Genomic DNA, 14,184 nt, shown 5'->3' with positions numbered 1-14,184 from the left:
CCCAGTTGGGCTTGACCAACATTTGGCTAGCTAGTTGTAGTTATAAGATTCCCACTACATTTATTTCACCTATCATCCTGTAGTTTAAAAGAGCAAAACATAATGCATAGACAGATATATTTTGCTGGCTATATTTGTTTAAATTTAAATTCAACTAACAGGTGTCAGATTTGACTGAATCTTTATGTCAAGTTATGGGTGTTGGACTTGGCTGAATCCCTGTGTTCAAAAATCTGAGTGTAAATTCAACCACGTATCTCTACAGTTGGTTTTCTTAGGATTTGCTTTCCTTTCACGTTTTTTAGGCTAGACATTAAGCTTGAAGTTGGTGAGGGGGACTGAGTGTGAAGACATCAAAAAGAGGTAGTGGTTACTGATTTGGGATCCAGATTCTGGATTCCAGGGAAACAGTTCTCACCTAAGAGGGGAAATTTAGGTTAGCTGTTAGATGGAAATCCTTTAAACAGAGGGCACTGAGATCCTGGAACAGGTTGTCTGGAGGTGCTATGGATGCCCCATCCCTGAAAGAATTTAAGTGAGTTTCTTTAAGTAAGAAAAATGAAGTGAGATCTGTTTTTCCCTTGTCTAGACACATCAATACGGTTGATCTGCAAATGGAAGTAACTAAGTTTCTGCATCGCTGTGAGATCTCAGGAAGCTCTCAGATGGCAGGCTCCTCCTTGCCCACACTGTTTGGAAATAACAACATGAAAATGGATGTTGCTTGCAAGGTACATACCACTATCTCAAACACAGCATTATTTGTTTTTACCTTCAGTGCTAATGTGATACACAGGTTGAAACATCTGATGGTTGGAGCAGCCTCATGAGCAGGTCCCTTGTGCATGGATGAAACCTACAGTTAATGGAAAACTGCTACTCCAAGTAGCAGGGAATACTTAAAACCCTGAAGCACTGTTGCTCAAAATTCAAGCTTTCAGGAGTGTGGAATCCCAAATTCTGGTAGAAATGCGCCTTTTGATTATATAACCTACTTGTTTTGAAGCAAGGCAAATAATACTGCTATTGCTATCTTTCTTGACTTCAGCTCAGCTTCATTTGTTGCTTATCTAGCATTCCACAATGACTCAGTATGCAGCAACAGATGTTACATTTCCTCCACCTCTTGTTGGGATGGTGCTTTTCTCAGTTGAAGTAATTTCATGTGTTTTGTCATATGGGCAAAATCTGGAAATGTGAGCATTATTATTTAACTGTATATCACAAAAGAGGGATGTACATCCTTAGAGTTGTCTGATGCCTTTCTTTTCAGGTCATGCTGGAAGGCAAAAATGTTGAGGAGGGATTTGGGATTGCATTCAGAGTCCTTCAGGTATGGTAGAACAGGTATTACTATTAAATAGTAATTTCCTGCAAACAGCAGTTATTTAAGCAAAAGACTTTTTTTGCCAGCTGCCTTCTAATCCACAGAAAGGGAAAATCTCTTATGCGAAAAGTCAGTAGTTAAGTCTGAAATGTGCTTGTACTTGGAAAAAGTTTGGTAAAGAAAGGGAGAGTCTCCTTCAGTAGGATACCTCCAAGTTAATTCGCTCCAACAAATGAATTATATAGAGCTTTTTCTTTGCCTTGCTACTTGTTCAGTGACTTAGTGCTGGTAAACCACAATTACTATGTGAGTAGAGAGCTCTGACATATTAGGTCTTTGCAGTTTGGATAGCCATACAAATACACTGAACATCTCTGCATTGTTCTCTGAACTGTAAAGAAGAGCAAAGCTGAATAACTGATCGCTGTCTCCTGGGACCTCACCTTCTTCTTGTCTGGGTAGAAGCTGAGGTGCTTACAGTCAGTGTAGCACATTATTTCTTTCTTCTGTTTCTCATTCATATGTTGCTAAAGAAGTCTGCTAAGTGGGGTAGTAGTGGGTTGGGTAGGAAAGATCTGTCAGAAACAGTAAAAATGACTTTGCCACCCCAGAAAAGGAAGTGACACTGTTCTTGTTCTTAAGCAAAGCTGAAATTTAGCCATCTGATTATAAAGAAACTTTGAATCAGTCCTGAGCAGTGGTGACTCAAAAATCAGAGGCCACCAAAACAGTTTCTTTTTTATTCTTTTTTGGAGCATGCTATGATATTTTGTCCTTGGCAGAGATTGTCTTATTTGTATAGGGTTGCTTAGGCTATACTGAGAAAACCTGCTGACAATATTTAACGTGTTGCTCTGGTCTTCAACTGCCTCTAGGATTTCCAGCTGGAGGCTACAGAAGTGTATAGCAAAGTAGCCAAGCAGCTGGTGAAGCAGCAAAAGTACAGTGAGATCCGACAGCTACTCAAGTGTGTCAGTGAGTCTGGAGTTGCAGCCAAGAATGATGGGGATACCATTATCTTAAATTGTCTAAGTGAATTCAAGAACATACCTGCTGAGGTAATTCTGTCCTGCCTGATATCTCTTCTGAAATACAATGGCTGTATACAATACAGGCTACAGGGACAACTCTGCTGTGTCTGTGTTGCTCTTCTAGTGATTCAAATATTCTGGCCCTGTACTTGCATGCATTGTTTGAAGGTGGGTGGGTGTGTTTTCCTTCCTTATGCTAATTTGTCTGAGAGAATAAGATTGCTTTGTGTGTTCCTAACCTGCACTTCCCAAGTAAATATTTGTGATGGAGAGAGAACCTTTGTCTGACAGGATTCTGCCAAATGCTCCAAATTGGAGTGGGAGGGGTTGCCTTCAGTGAAGCTTCCCTGGCTGATACAGAGTATGTATAGAAACAGGAACCTTCTGCCTCCATAGGAGTCATTTTAGGATTCCTTTTACCTACCACAGCATCTTTTCTGTCCCAGTGAAGGAAGCATAAGTCACTGAATCTCAGGGATTGAAAGGGACCTCGAGAGATCATAGAATCCAAGCCCCCACTTAACAGTTACCCTACAATAGGTTGCTCAGGTAGGTGTTCACACAGGTCTTAAATATCTCCAAAGAAGGAGGCTCCACCTCTCTGGGCAGCCTGTCACTCTTACAGTAAAGTTCTTCTGCATGTTGGTATGGAACTTCCAATGTTCAAGTTTTAGCCCAATGATCCTTGTCCTATCGCAGCATACCCCTAACTTGAATGGTAGAACTTCACAGGGGACAAGAGGTTGACCTCATAGGGTTTTCTAGGGAGACCCCAAAGACTTGGCAGGCAGAAGAAGCTGTGATAAAGGGAATAATTGGGCTTTATATTTTCTACATGTGTAGTGGTGGTTGGGATAATGTAAACAACTATCTGTGATCTCAGCAGTCTAGGCAGAGGTTCGGTTCCTTAAGGAATAAAAGTTTGCAAACCACAGTCACTTAAATGTGATCACCTTTTCCTTTTTTGTCTACAGGACCTCGATAATCTGATTCAGGATATGGACAGTGATGAAAACAAGGTAAGTAAAATCAGAGTAAGAGGAATTCCTTTATCAAGAGCTGAACAGGCCAGTCTTGATCCCCAGGATACCTGCTCTCTTCCAGTATTTTCTTTATCATCCTCACTCAAGTAAAGGTTTTGAAGGCTACTTTCTAGTCTGTAGAAATCAATGAGCTGCCTAAGGCTGCAGTGTTTTCAAGTGTAGGATTGTGAGATGAAGGTATTGGTTGATCTTTATCCTTCTAGTCCCTTGGTCATCCTTGGAATGAGAGCTAGGCTTTAGTAAGACTGTAGGAAAATTATTTCCGAGTTAGCTCTGAGATGGCCATTTCTGCTTATCGTTTTTCAAGATTTAAGCTGTTTTCATTGTGGTTAGGAGTTAAATGGTAAAATGTATGTCAGAATTGAAGTAGTTTTTTCTTAGAGGAAATGAGGCCTGCACTAATTGATTTCTTGATAAACTTAAATACCAGCCTGCCAAGCCTCTGGAGAGTTGCATATAAATAAGGAAACTCTGAATGCACATTTGTAGGTAAAGAGGCTGTGGAAGAGAGTTGCAGACTTTTGTAGATCCAGGGTGGCATAATTAAAGACAAAACTTAAAATCTCTGACTCTACTCTGTCCTCTTCCAACTGACAAACTTGGGTGTTGTATGTAGATTGAAAAATGGGCTTTTAATTCTGCCTTTTATGAAAGATTTATTATTGAAATATTCATGTCTCAGCTGTTCCAGAGATCAATAGAAGATAATGACTGTTTTATAATCTTTGCCATGGGGTTACAGAAACTTAATGCATGAAATAAAATTATTAATGTATATTTATTGGTGATACTGTAAGAGTTTCCTTAAGAGCCAAATGTAATGAAATATACATCTGTTTATCTTTTACCCTGGCATCTACACCATGCAATACTCTGCCTCATGTTGTGCTTCTACTGCTTTTTATGACAGCATCTTGAACGAGGTAGTGTTCCAGCAAATCCTTGCTTAAGCTTATTGTGTTAGCTTATCTTAGCTTTCTAAAGGAGTTCTGCCTGCCCTTCTCCTCCAGATTCAAGCCTACCTGATGTGCAACAAGCTGCGTTCTGCGTATCTGGTCTCAGTGAGACAGGAGAAGAGCAGAGCAGTGCAGCTTGTCCAACATGTGCGCCAGCTGGCTGAGAGCAGTGGAGAAGATGTTGTGCGTGCCATCTGTACCCAATGGCTCACAGTGCACCAGCCCAAAACAAGAAATCGGCTTGGCCAGGGCAGCAGGAAGTAATTGACATTCACCATCACGCAGAAGGGGAAGACTTCAAGACACCTTAAAGGCATGCAGTGCAGCAATCGCTTGGTAAAAGGGAAGTCTTCTAACTTGTGTCGGTAGCAAATGGAAGCTGCTAGTGTGCCTCTGGTTAAAAGGAAGGGAGCTAAATTACAAGTGCCAGTAATCTGACAAATAGTCACTACCTCAGGGTGTCTTTCAGCCCTCTTTGATTTGGGTAGGGGGAAGGGTGGCAGTTTCAAACTGAACAAGCAAGATTTTTAGGTCTGTGGAAGAGAGCGCTTAGGTTTTTTAGAAAGGCACTGAACTTTTTCCCTTTTTTTATTTCTAATCCAGAAAACCTGCATAGAGAGTACAGAAAAATCTCAACAGCTCAATGTAGCCTGGAGTGTAACACTTTCTGTGATTATGGGTTTCCTGTAAGACTCTTTTCAAGCTCTCAGAAATCTTTTACAAAACTGAAATTCAGAGATGGTTGTTTTTAAAGCCTCTATACAAACTATTGCGAACTTCCTTCCCCCATTCCCACCCACTGCAGAGTGTACGACTTTTTTAGTTTATAGGACAAAGTACAGACTGATTCTTCATGGCAGGTTTTTACTTCCCAGTTGCACTGTCTGATATATGTATTGCACTTGAGTCCTTACAAAATGGATGAAATTATAAATGACACATCCTGCAAAGGGCCTACAAAGGGAAAAATCCTTTAAAATAGTTTTTAACAAAAATCACCTACCTCTTTCTTTGCTATAATATCCAATAAAATGTGATGCAGCTTTATCACTGAGCAGATGGCAGTGAACTTTAGATACGGCAGGAAATACGGAAAGATAGAGCTGTGGCAAAATTCAGCAGTCTGTATTCCTGTCACACAGGAATTTTAGGTTTTTTTTTTTCTTATGAGAATAACCTGTCCCTGTCAGGTACAGCAGAATGCATTAACTAAACACACTGTGCAGATTATAATGGCAGGCTGCAGTGTTAGGACATGTGAAAAGGCAGTATTTCATAGCGCAAGGAATGGAACAGTGGCTTCTGTGCTAAACTTGTGTGTGTGGTGAGGTGCTTACTGTGACAAGAAACAGAGCAGAGTTCTTAGGTTTAATCAGCAGTCGTTTTTGTGTCATTTCTGCATTGAAGGACACCGAAAGAAGCAGCTGCTGCTCTGCAGTGATGACTTTGACATGTGAAATGAGCAGAAGAAATGTAGACAGCAGTAGGACCTTTTAAAAGAAACAAACCTGGCTGCAAGAGTATGTTAACAGTTAATTTTTACTTCAGCACAAGATGGAAAAACTACTTCACTTTTGTTGTTAACTGTTCACCATTTGACTGACTTTGGAATAAACAGAACAGTTTCTTCAAATAGTTTTAGTACGTAGATTGTGACTGTCAGGTATGGGTTTTGTAATGTTCCCAAACTCAGTGCAGTAACAGAACAGACTTTGAGAGCATTGGGAAGGACTTGCTTCATCCCCTCTGGGTGCTCCACTGTTACCACCATCTCTCCCAGTGGTGTGCTGTTCACTACAGCAGGGCTAGAAATGTCGCTAAGCTAAGTCGTCAGAAATGACCACATTTAGATTTTAGAATCTCTCAATCACAGATTTGCACAATCTCATTAGTGAGCAGTACCAATGAAAGCTGCTTTTGTTTTCCTGGCCAGACTGACCTAGCTTGCCATCAGCTTAGAGCTGTTAGGCTAATCCTAAAACGTGACACTGTCCATCTATTTGATGACTTCTAGCTCTCTAACTATGGGGGGAGGTTCTGCTGTTCACGGGTGTCTGGTGATGCTTTGCTGTAACACTGACTGTTCTGCTCCAGTTCCTTACAGCTGTATAGAGCACAGAGAGTGGAGTTTGTCATGCAGACCAGTCAGTTCTGTACCTGCCTTTCCTCTCGACTTCTTTGCACTGTACTTTATGCACTTTATAGTGTTTGTTGTAACTTGATGTTCTTAACCTGGAATTGTAGGGAATGTTTCTCTTACCAGCAGAACTGGAATTCTGATCCTGACCAACTGCCTTTTGTCATTAATAGTGCAATTATCAGGCTTTGAATTTTTGAGCTTTAGAAATGGATTGAGTACTGCCAGTTTAAAAACTTTCTATAGAAATGACCACAGGCTGTTTACAATGGTGGGGGGGAAAGGAGAATAAAAGTGTTCTGACTGAAGGTTTCAATATATCTTGTTTGCTTTTTGCCTCAGTATAGCTGAGTCTTGTTCTAGATCTGTGTTTTGCATTTGGCTGTGCTCATCAGACGAACTAGAAGGGGAAGAATTGCTGTCATACAAAAATATGCCTTTGCTATAATGTTCTCAATACTTCGAGCAACTGTGCTGTCACCCCTTCAGAGGTCACCCTGGTAGCTAGCTCGGCTTATACATGTACTCTGGCAGACCAGTAATTCTCTTCAGGCAGCTTTGCAAGTTAATGCAACTCTCCCTTACAATACTTCCTTTAAGGCAGCAAAATGAGCTTAAGATCTCATTTTACAGATCAACCTAGAAGGTATAAATGACTTACTCAAGGTCAGAGAGGGAGGAGATTCCCCTCTATGGTAAAATGTAGTTAGGTCTTATAGTGCATCTAGGATCTGATTCATTCATTTGAGAAAAGCACTGACCTGAAAGGGAAAAATACAGCCTAGAGATGCTTTCTGCTATTTCGTTTTTTAATGGTTTCTGTTGTTCCTAAAAGCCCCTTTAAAGATCAGAGAATTGCACAGTCTGCATGCTGGGTAAACAATCCACTGCTACAGTGTTGTTGAGGGAGGAAAAAAGGACAAGCACAGGGAGAAACATTATTAAGGCAGGTGCAGATATCAGCAAAAACAAATGAGTTGCATAGTTTCTTCAGAATGTTGTTTTCTTGCTGTAAAAAGGAAATGGCTTTATTTAGTATTGATCAGAGGTAGCATGGGACTGATGTACATAGATGGCTTTCAGACATAATTAATCATAACATGAGCATTTGCTTCCCAACACTGGCAGTTGGTCAGAGGAATGTTCCGACATGGGTCTAAGTACTTCTGGATTTCTTTTCCAGAAAAAGATAATCCTGTGAGCTATGGCACTTGTTAAGCAACTACAAAACTCTTTTTCATGGGTCCCATTATATCAGTTTTCACTAGAGCTCCAAGGGAGTAGGATCATGAGGATGTGGGCTGACTGAGCTGCCTTTTGACCATGCAGGCTGTACAGTACTGTGAGGTCAGGCTGGTAGCCATGGCCCATAACTGCTGGGATTTGTGTTTTCTTATTCTGTCCTGTGACTAAACTGACCATAATATCAGGATAGCACTGGCCCCTGCTTCAGCTATTTAGTTCAAGGTAGTTTGCTGTCAAAGCAAATTCAATGCTAAAGCCTCAGTGGAAATTAAGTGTTGTTTTTCAATGCAGTTAATTTTAATTAAATCTGCTCTTTTCTGAGTTTGTAAATCACTTAAAGTACAGCTTGGGATTTTATTAGGACAAGTTTTATACCATCTTTGCTTAGTGCTTCACAGCAGAGATGTTAACAGTTTTGGATAAAATAACGAGCCATTGCCCAGTTTCACTGTTCCTGCAGGTTTTAACCTTCCAGCCAGCTGCATTGACAGCCATGTTCCCAAAAGATGAACCAACCTTACTGCAACCAGTAGGCAAAATACTTTGCAGGCTAGAGGTGCTCAAGAGAACATGGAAAATAATGCTTGATCCCAGTTAGGCCAGCACCTGTTTCTGTGTGTTTGTGAGTATTTATATTACACTTAATTGCCAGAAACATGAATACTTGTACCCAGCTGTGTCAAATATTAGGAACAAAAAACGACCTTGTAAAGCATAAATTTAGTGTCCTACCTTTTTACTATTACTGGTATGGAAAAAGAGACCAACACAAAAATCAACTTTCAATACAGATGATCTAAAGCTAAGATGATAACCTCTATTTCTATTCTAAAGCCACAGGACAACAGCCTCTGGCTGTTGTGTGAGTTACCAAAGGTTGCTCACAGTATCAGTGCTCTAGTTCTCCAGCTACAAAAGGGGCTGCTTTTCTTTCTAATCTCAGTCCTTAACTGTGACATTCCAGAAATTCATTTTGGACTGCATCCACAGAACCATCACAAGGGAGGCTGAAGTACCAGCATTCTTGGCAGCAGTGCTCTTCCCAAGAGTAGCATCACTGTGCTCAACCAGGTACACGCAAGAGGCTGCACTGCTCAGTCCCACTGGATCCCGAGGAGCTCACAGCTCACATTCCAGAGCTTCTTTGCTGTCTCATCATCTCGACCCCATGGAGACACATATGCTGGCCGGCAATCGCTGCAAAAGGAACATTATTATTATTATTATTTTTTAATCTAAGATCTCTAGCTGTACACTGAAATGGCTATGATAAAGAGAGGGAATTGCTTTCAATTCACAAAACTTCAAGACCAGCTGAAAAAGGGTAGGGAGGATGGGAGCTAAATTAGGAAGAATCTTCCCCAGTGGTGCCAAAAACAAATGCATCTAGGTCTATCTGCCATCTTGATGTTTACAGAGCTTTACATATATTCTGCTGTATACTCAGTGTGAGTTCTCATTAGTATTACTAAAAAAGATTATAAATGCTAACCAGGCTTGTGCAGGAGTACTTCTGTAACAAACTATAACTAAGCTACTCAAACAGACCTTTGTTCTAAACTGGTTATCCCATCCTATTCATCCCATTATATTGCCACTGAATGAAAGGCAAAGCTGCCTCTGAATATAACACTGTAATAACCGTATATGGTTTCACATTATTGCCATTTCCATTATCCTCTGAGCTACAGCCCCTTTCAGCTCCTGCAGTCAGGCAGTACATTGTCTGTACTAGGGATCGTGTGTTCTCATATGTAATGCTAAATGCTGCACGTTACATAGAAATTTAAGAGAAGAGATGAAATTGCATCTGGTGAAATGCAAGATTTCTATCCATTCTAGTTTTCTTATATCCCAAAACACACAGAAGATTAAGGCGTCTATTTATATATTCAAGTCCGATTAAGGCAAATGAATGCCCAAGTGAAGATCAGAGTCATTACAGAGACTAATCTGGTTGCTTATCACAAGACAGGAGAGCTCAGAAAAGGAGCAAAGTATTGCTTTTGCAAAGGCAACAGTATTTATGGGGGGCAAAAAAACCCCACCTACGTTCATTTCCTAAATACAGTATTGTTATACTGCTCTATGCCCAGCAAGAAGCTGACAGATACAGCTGAAGGAATCCATTGAAACTGCAGTTTACAAATTTAGGGGGATAATGATGATATAGAACTGTTCTGAGCTGTAGCTTTCTTAAGAGAAGAGGCACGATTATGTGGTGTTCTGGAGTAGGTGAAAGGAAATTAAGAAACAATCAGGTTCACAGAGAGAGCTACAACTGATAGTTTGCAGGCAAGGGCTATAAGCATCCCAGATGGAATCTCTTGTAGCTGCTGGTCTGTCACACTGGAGAATCAAGTTATTTTGTCACATGCCAGTCCTGCAAATCTCACCTCCTAGCTCTGCTGCACCACCAGATCTCTCAGCTCTGTGAAGCAAAAATATCCTGTGCACCCAACAGGGTAAAACTAAACCGGTCTCTCCATGACTGCCTTAAGTGACCTCATTAACTAAACAGCTCTGCTGCAGACTGAGGATTAGAGTGCTACAACCGTGACAGCCTTTCCTGCACTTGGAGACCAGTAATATTCCTGGCGTGAAAGGAAATGTTGCATAAGTCAGGGATCCTTTCTAACACAGTATCATCACTGTCATTATTACGAAGAGACTTTGTAAGTGGTTGGTATAACTCATGCCAGTAAGATTAAGGGTGAGAGAAATACTAGAGCGCTATCCATTCTAGATTTCTTGAAGATGATACAGTTATGCTCATTTTCTCAACCAAAGAGGTTTCCTTCCATGGTACATCACTCCAGCAGCTTGCACCCACCTGAAATACTGTCCTGTCACAGATTCTAGTTCCTCTGCTACTGCACAGTACACACTGGTCTGAGCTCCTTCCCATGGGGTCTTCAAGAAGAATGAGAATATCCTCCACAGCCACGTCATTACAAATGAGTGCCGGACCAGCTCAGAATGGACAGACCCAGGATGGAGAGCGTTTGCTGTGACTTTAGTGCCTATGGTAAAAGAAAGGACAAAATGCATGCGTCAGACTGCCTTTAAACAACGGGCTAATATCCTCCTCAATTCCACCTGCAAATATTCTGCACCTTGCAGAACTGCTGTGGATAAAGAGAGCATTAGTGAAATTCTTAGTGCTGCTGCTTTCTGGAGCACTCCCTTGTCCCTTCCAAACAGTGCTGTCACTGCATGACTTCTGTACAACAGTGTACTAGGAAGCCTGATGCTCAAACAGCAGCAGTTTCCATTGGGCTTTAGACAGCAAGAGAATTCTACAATTAGAGAAGACACTGCTCAGGTTTACAAAAAGGACTGAATAACAAGGCTGATACATATGTTGTGACTTAAGAGATACTGTCTAACCCCATGCTTCTGTTTTACAGCCCATCACCAGTAAAGGCAGCTACAACTGCCTTAGTTTGTTCACTGCAGCCTGCAATTAGATACAAGTTCAATTCCTTTGTTGTTGTTTTTCCCTCTTCCAATTCTACTCACGTAGCACAATTGTTTGCTTGGATGCAGCCAGTTTTTGACAAATTAAAATCAAATCCATTCAGCTGTGTCAGACAACTGACCTCCCATGCCCTGTTGCCGTAAAGACAATTAGTGCTTTAAGTTTCCTAGTTCCACAGATGAGATACATTTTCCCTTCCAACAAAGAGCTGTCAGTGACCCTTGTCTCAAACCATTTCATTTCTACACGGCATTTTTTTTCAACCCACTCCCCTCACCCCCACTGCTCAAAAGCCAAGGAAACCACTCCGCTCTCTGCTGGGACTTGCCTTGCAGTCGCTTTGCCAGCTCTCGGGTGAAAAGGACATTGGCCAACTTGCTGTGACAGTAGGCGAGGCCACGATTGTAGCTCTTCTCACCATTGAGGTCGTGGAAGCGGATTCGGCCTCCGTGATGAGCCAGTGAGGACACGTTCACAATGCGGGATGGTGCAGACTGCTTCAGACGCTCCAGTAATAAGAAGGTTAAAAGAAAATGACCTGGGGGTGAGAAGAAATTCAGTTCTTTTCTGAAGGGTTCCCCCACTGGAATTACAAAGTACTTTGAACATGCTGATTATGACCTATAGCTTTCCTCCTTCCGTTCTACCACAAGAAGGAAAAATGAAAGCACCTGGAAGCAGGATTTCCCGGTGGCATTTTTCCACAGATATGAAATGAAAACGTGACTCCACTGGCCTTACCAAGATGATTGACTCCCAGGTGCATCTCAAAGCCATCGGCTGTCTTGGAATAAGGGCATAACATTACCCCAGCATTATTAATGAGGATATGGAGTTCCTTCTCTTCTGCAAGAAAGAAAAAAATACATCAGTCATTAAATACAGAGATGGAAGACAGACAGACACAAGTCAGGCAAAAAAGAAAACCCACACCCAAGTGGCAGCCACACTGCCTCTGTAAAATAAGGATAATTCTCCTACCACCAACTCGTCCATGGCCCCTGGCAAGCCCCTGCTGTGAACCGCAACAGCCAACATGGCACAGAGATGCATGGGTCAGGAATCTGGTGTTAGCTAAAAACCTTTGGCACCAGAACAGAACCCCCTTCTTGCCTGAAGGCACCAACAATAATGAAGGGTGGGGCTGCCATCTCATTTTTCTTCCTTTGCTCAGAATAGAGATTGTCGCACAGAACGATTCCAGATACCACAAATGAAATCCCTACAGCAAAGGGGAAGACGCTTTCATAGTCACAGCAGCATTGTACAACACCCGCAGTTCCTGCCTTCGGAGTCCGTGATATGCTTGTGGTCACACACGAAGTCAACAGCAGTGTAGGAACAGAGCAGGGCAATACTCCTCTTGGTGTATGCTCTGTTGTGCCCCTTCCTTAGCTCTAGAGAGCAGACAGAAGTTGCTGGCACACTTGAAAAGAAGGACCCAGAGGTCTTACCTGCTAGGAAGCTGTTAGCAAACTCCCGGATGGACCTGGTATCAGCCAAATCCAGCTTTTTCACAATGACTTCCTGATTGTTTGTCTCAGCTCGGATTTCACGCGCTGCAGCTTCTGCCTTTGCTATGTCTCTGCAGGCAATGATCACCCTCGCACCTGCAAGGAGGAAAAAGAACACAAGCAGATGTCACACTCTGTATGGACAGGGCTGTGACAAGGGCCGACGACTCAGCACTTGCAATGTATTGTGTCCTATGGAACTGACTTCAGTCCAGGGGAGCAGCTGACAAGCACAACAACTCTTGTTGTAGATTGTTAGCTCCAAGCCAGCTCAGACCTGTTTTATGACAGGGAGATTGCACATCTGAAGTGCCTCTGTCCAGCTTCTCCCAGGTGAGGTGAGTGCACTGCAGCCCCGGTATGACCAGGTTGTATTTGTGGCTGTATGGGAGCACTAGGGCCTACACACGCAGGGTTGCTTGGACTCCAGCCAGAGCCATTGCTGGGTACTTTCACTGCCCTGCTAGTTACCAAAAAACATTTAAGCCAGTTTTGAACCATGAGTGGATCTGAGCCATTTCCCAGCCCCGAACAAGGTAGAGCCCTGTGACTCCAGGCACTTCCTTGGTCCTCCCGAGGTGGCCGCAGCGCTGAGTATTTCTACACGCTGAGACGCGGGGTCAGGGTTCAAGCAGTGAATATAGCTGGGAACTGGGGAGCTGCACCTCAGTGGTTACAGCCCTGTCTGAAGGACCTTCAGAAGGCGGCTCTTAGAAACACGGCCCCAGGCTGCAGACCACGACGCGTGGTGCCGGATCACATCAGCCGCACCCGCTCGCAGCGTGACGCCGACTTGCCTCTCCGGGCGAGTTCCCTGGCGGTCTCTTTGCCGATGCCGGTGTTGGCGCCCGTGATCACCGCCACCTTCCCGTCCAGCCTGGCCGCGGACTCGCAGCGCCCTCCGGCCACGTACCGCCTGCAAGAGAGCGGCGGGACTCGACGGCGGCTCCGAGCCCGACATCGGACCGGGCACCGCGACACCCCGCTCCGCCCGCTCCGGTGGGGCCACGGCTGCCATTGGCTGACAGCGCGGCTCCCGGCGCGGCGGCCAATGGAGTCGGCGCGGCGCCGTGGGGCGAACCCGGGCCACCGGCTCCCACCGCCCCGTGCCTGGCTGAGCCGGACCCTCCGCGGGAGCGGCTCGAGCCGGCTGCCGCCAACCGCACACCGCCGTAACAGCGCTGCCCGAAAGCCCTTTGTATGTCTCCAACCCCCAGAAAGGAGCCGCTTAGCCCGGCGGCACGGAGCCCCCCGAGGCGCCCCACAGCCCCGCACCTGACGTAGGGCGCCGCCGCCAGCAGCACGAGGGGCACGGACACGGCGGCGCCCAGCACCGCGCCCCAGCAGCTCAGCATCGCCGACGGCTCCATCCGCGCCGCGTCCGCCCCTCACTGATCGCGCCCGGAGGAGCCGCCCCGCCCCAATGGGAGCAATGGGCGGTGCAGGGCGG

General features: G+C 44.0%; 2 protein-coding genes across 6 annotated transcripts in view; one reads left to right on the top strand and one right to left on the bottom strand.

Annotated features, from left to right (window-relative positions):
• Positions 1-6,802, top strand: part of ZFYVE26 (zinc finger FYVE-type containing 26) — a 40,904-nt gene extending 34,102 nt beyond the window's left edge. For 3 of the 4 annotated variants that reach the window (XM_015864766.3, XM_015864767.3, XM_015864764.3), the window contains exons 38-42: positions 590-731; positions 1,274-1,333; positions 2,203-2,385; positions 3,333-3,377; positions 4,412-6,802. In XM_015864766.3, coding sequence (XP_015720252.2) covers positions 590-731; positions 1,274-1,333; positions 2,203-2,385; positions 3,333-3,377; positions 4,412-4,621 — 640 coding nt within the window. In that variant the 3' untranslated portion in view covers positions 4,622-6,802. Of the gene's footprint in view, positions 1-589; positions 732-1,273; positions 1,334-2,202; positions 2,386-2,649; positions 2,720-3,332; positions 3,378-4,411 lie in introns of all 4 variants that reach the window. The other variant, XM_085549001.1, reaches the window with a different exon arrangement.
• Positions 6,803-7,492: 690 nt separating this feature from the next.
• On the bottom strand, positions 7,493-14,143 carry RDH12 (retinol dehydrogenase 12). 2 transcript variants are annotated; one of them, XM_015864769.3, is made up of 7 exons: positions 14,010-14,143; positions 13,532-13,650; positions 12,675-12,830; positions 11,962-12,066; positions 11,549-11,758; positions 10,573-10,762; positions 7,493-8,936 (listed from the first exon to the last, which is right to left on the bottom strand). In XM_015864769.3, the coding sequence occupies exons 1-7, from the start codon at positions 14,102-14,104 to the stop codon at positions 8,834-8,836; spliced, it is 978 nt and encodes a 325-aa protein (XP_015720255.2). In that variant the 5' UTR covers positions 14,105-14,143; the 3' UTR covers positions 7,493-8,833. The 2 variants fall into 2 exon arrangements, 1 of the variants encoding a protein (XP_015720255.2); XR_014946643.1 differs by lacking the exon at positions 7,493-8,936 and having other exon boundaries at positions 10,573-10,855; positions 10,979-11,758.
• Between the last annotated feature and the right edge of the window lie 41 nt (positions 14,144-14,184).

Source organism: Coturnix japonica, chromosome 5, assembly GCF_054131305.1.
Source record: "Coturnix japonica strain WE chromosome 5, WE-NBRP24, whole genome shotgun sequence".
NCBI lineage: Eukaryota > Metazoa > Chordata > Aves > Galliformes > Phasianidae > Coturnix > Coturnix japonica.
The sequence above is the reverse complement of the archived record's forward strand: the minus strand, read 5'-3'. Positions and strand labels throughout refer to the sequence as shown.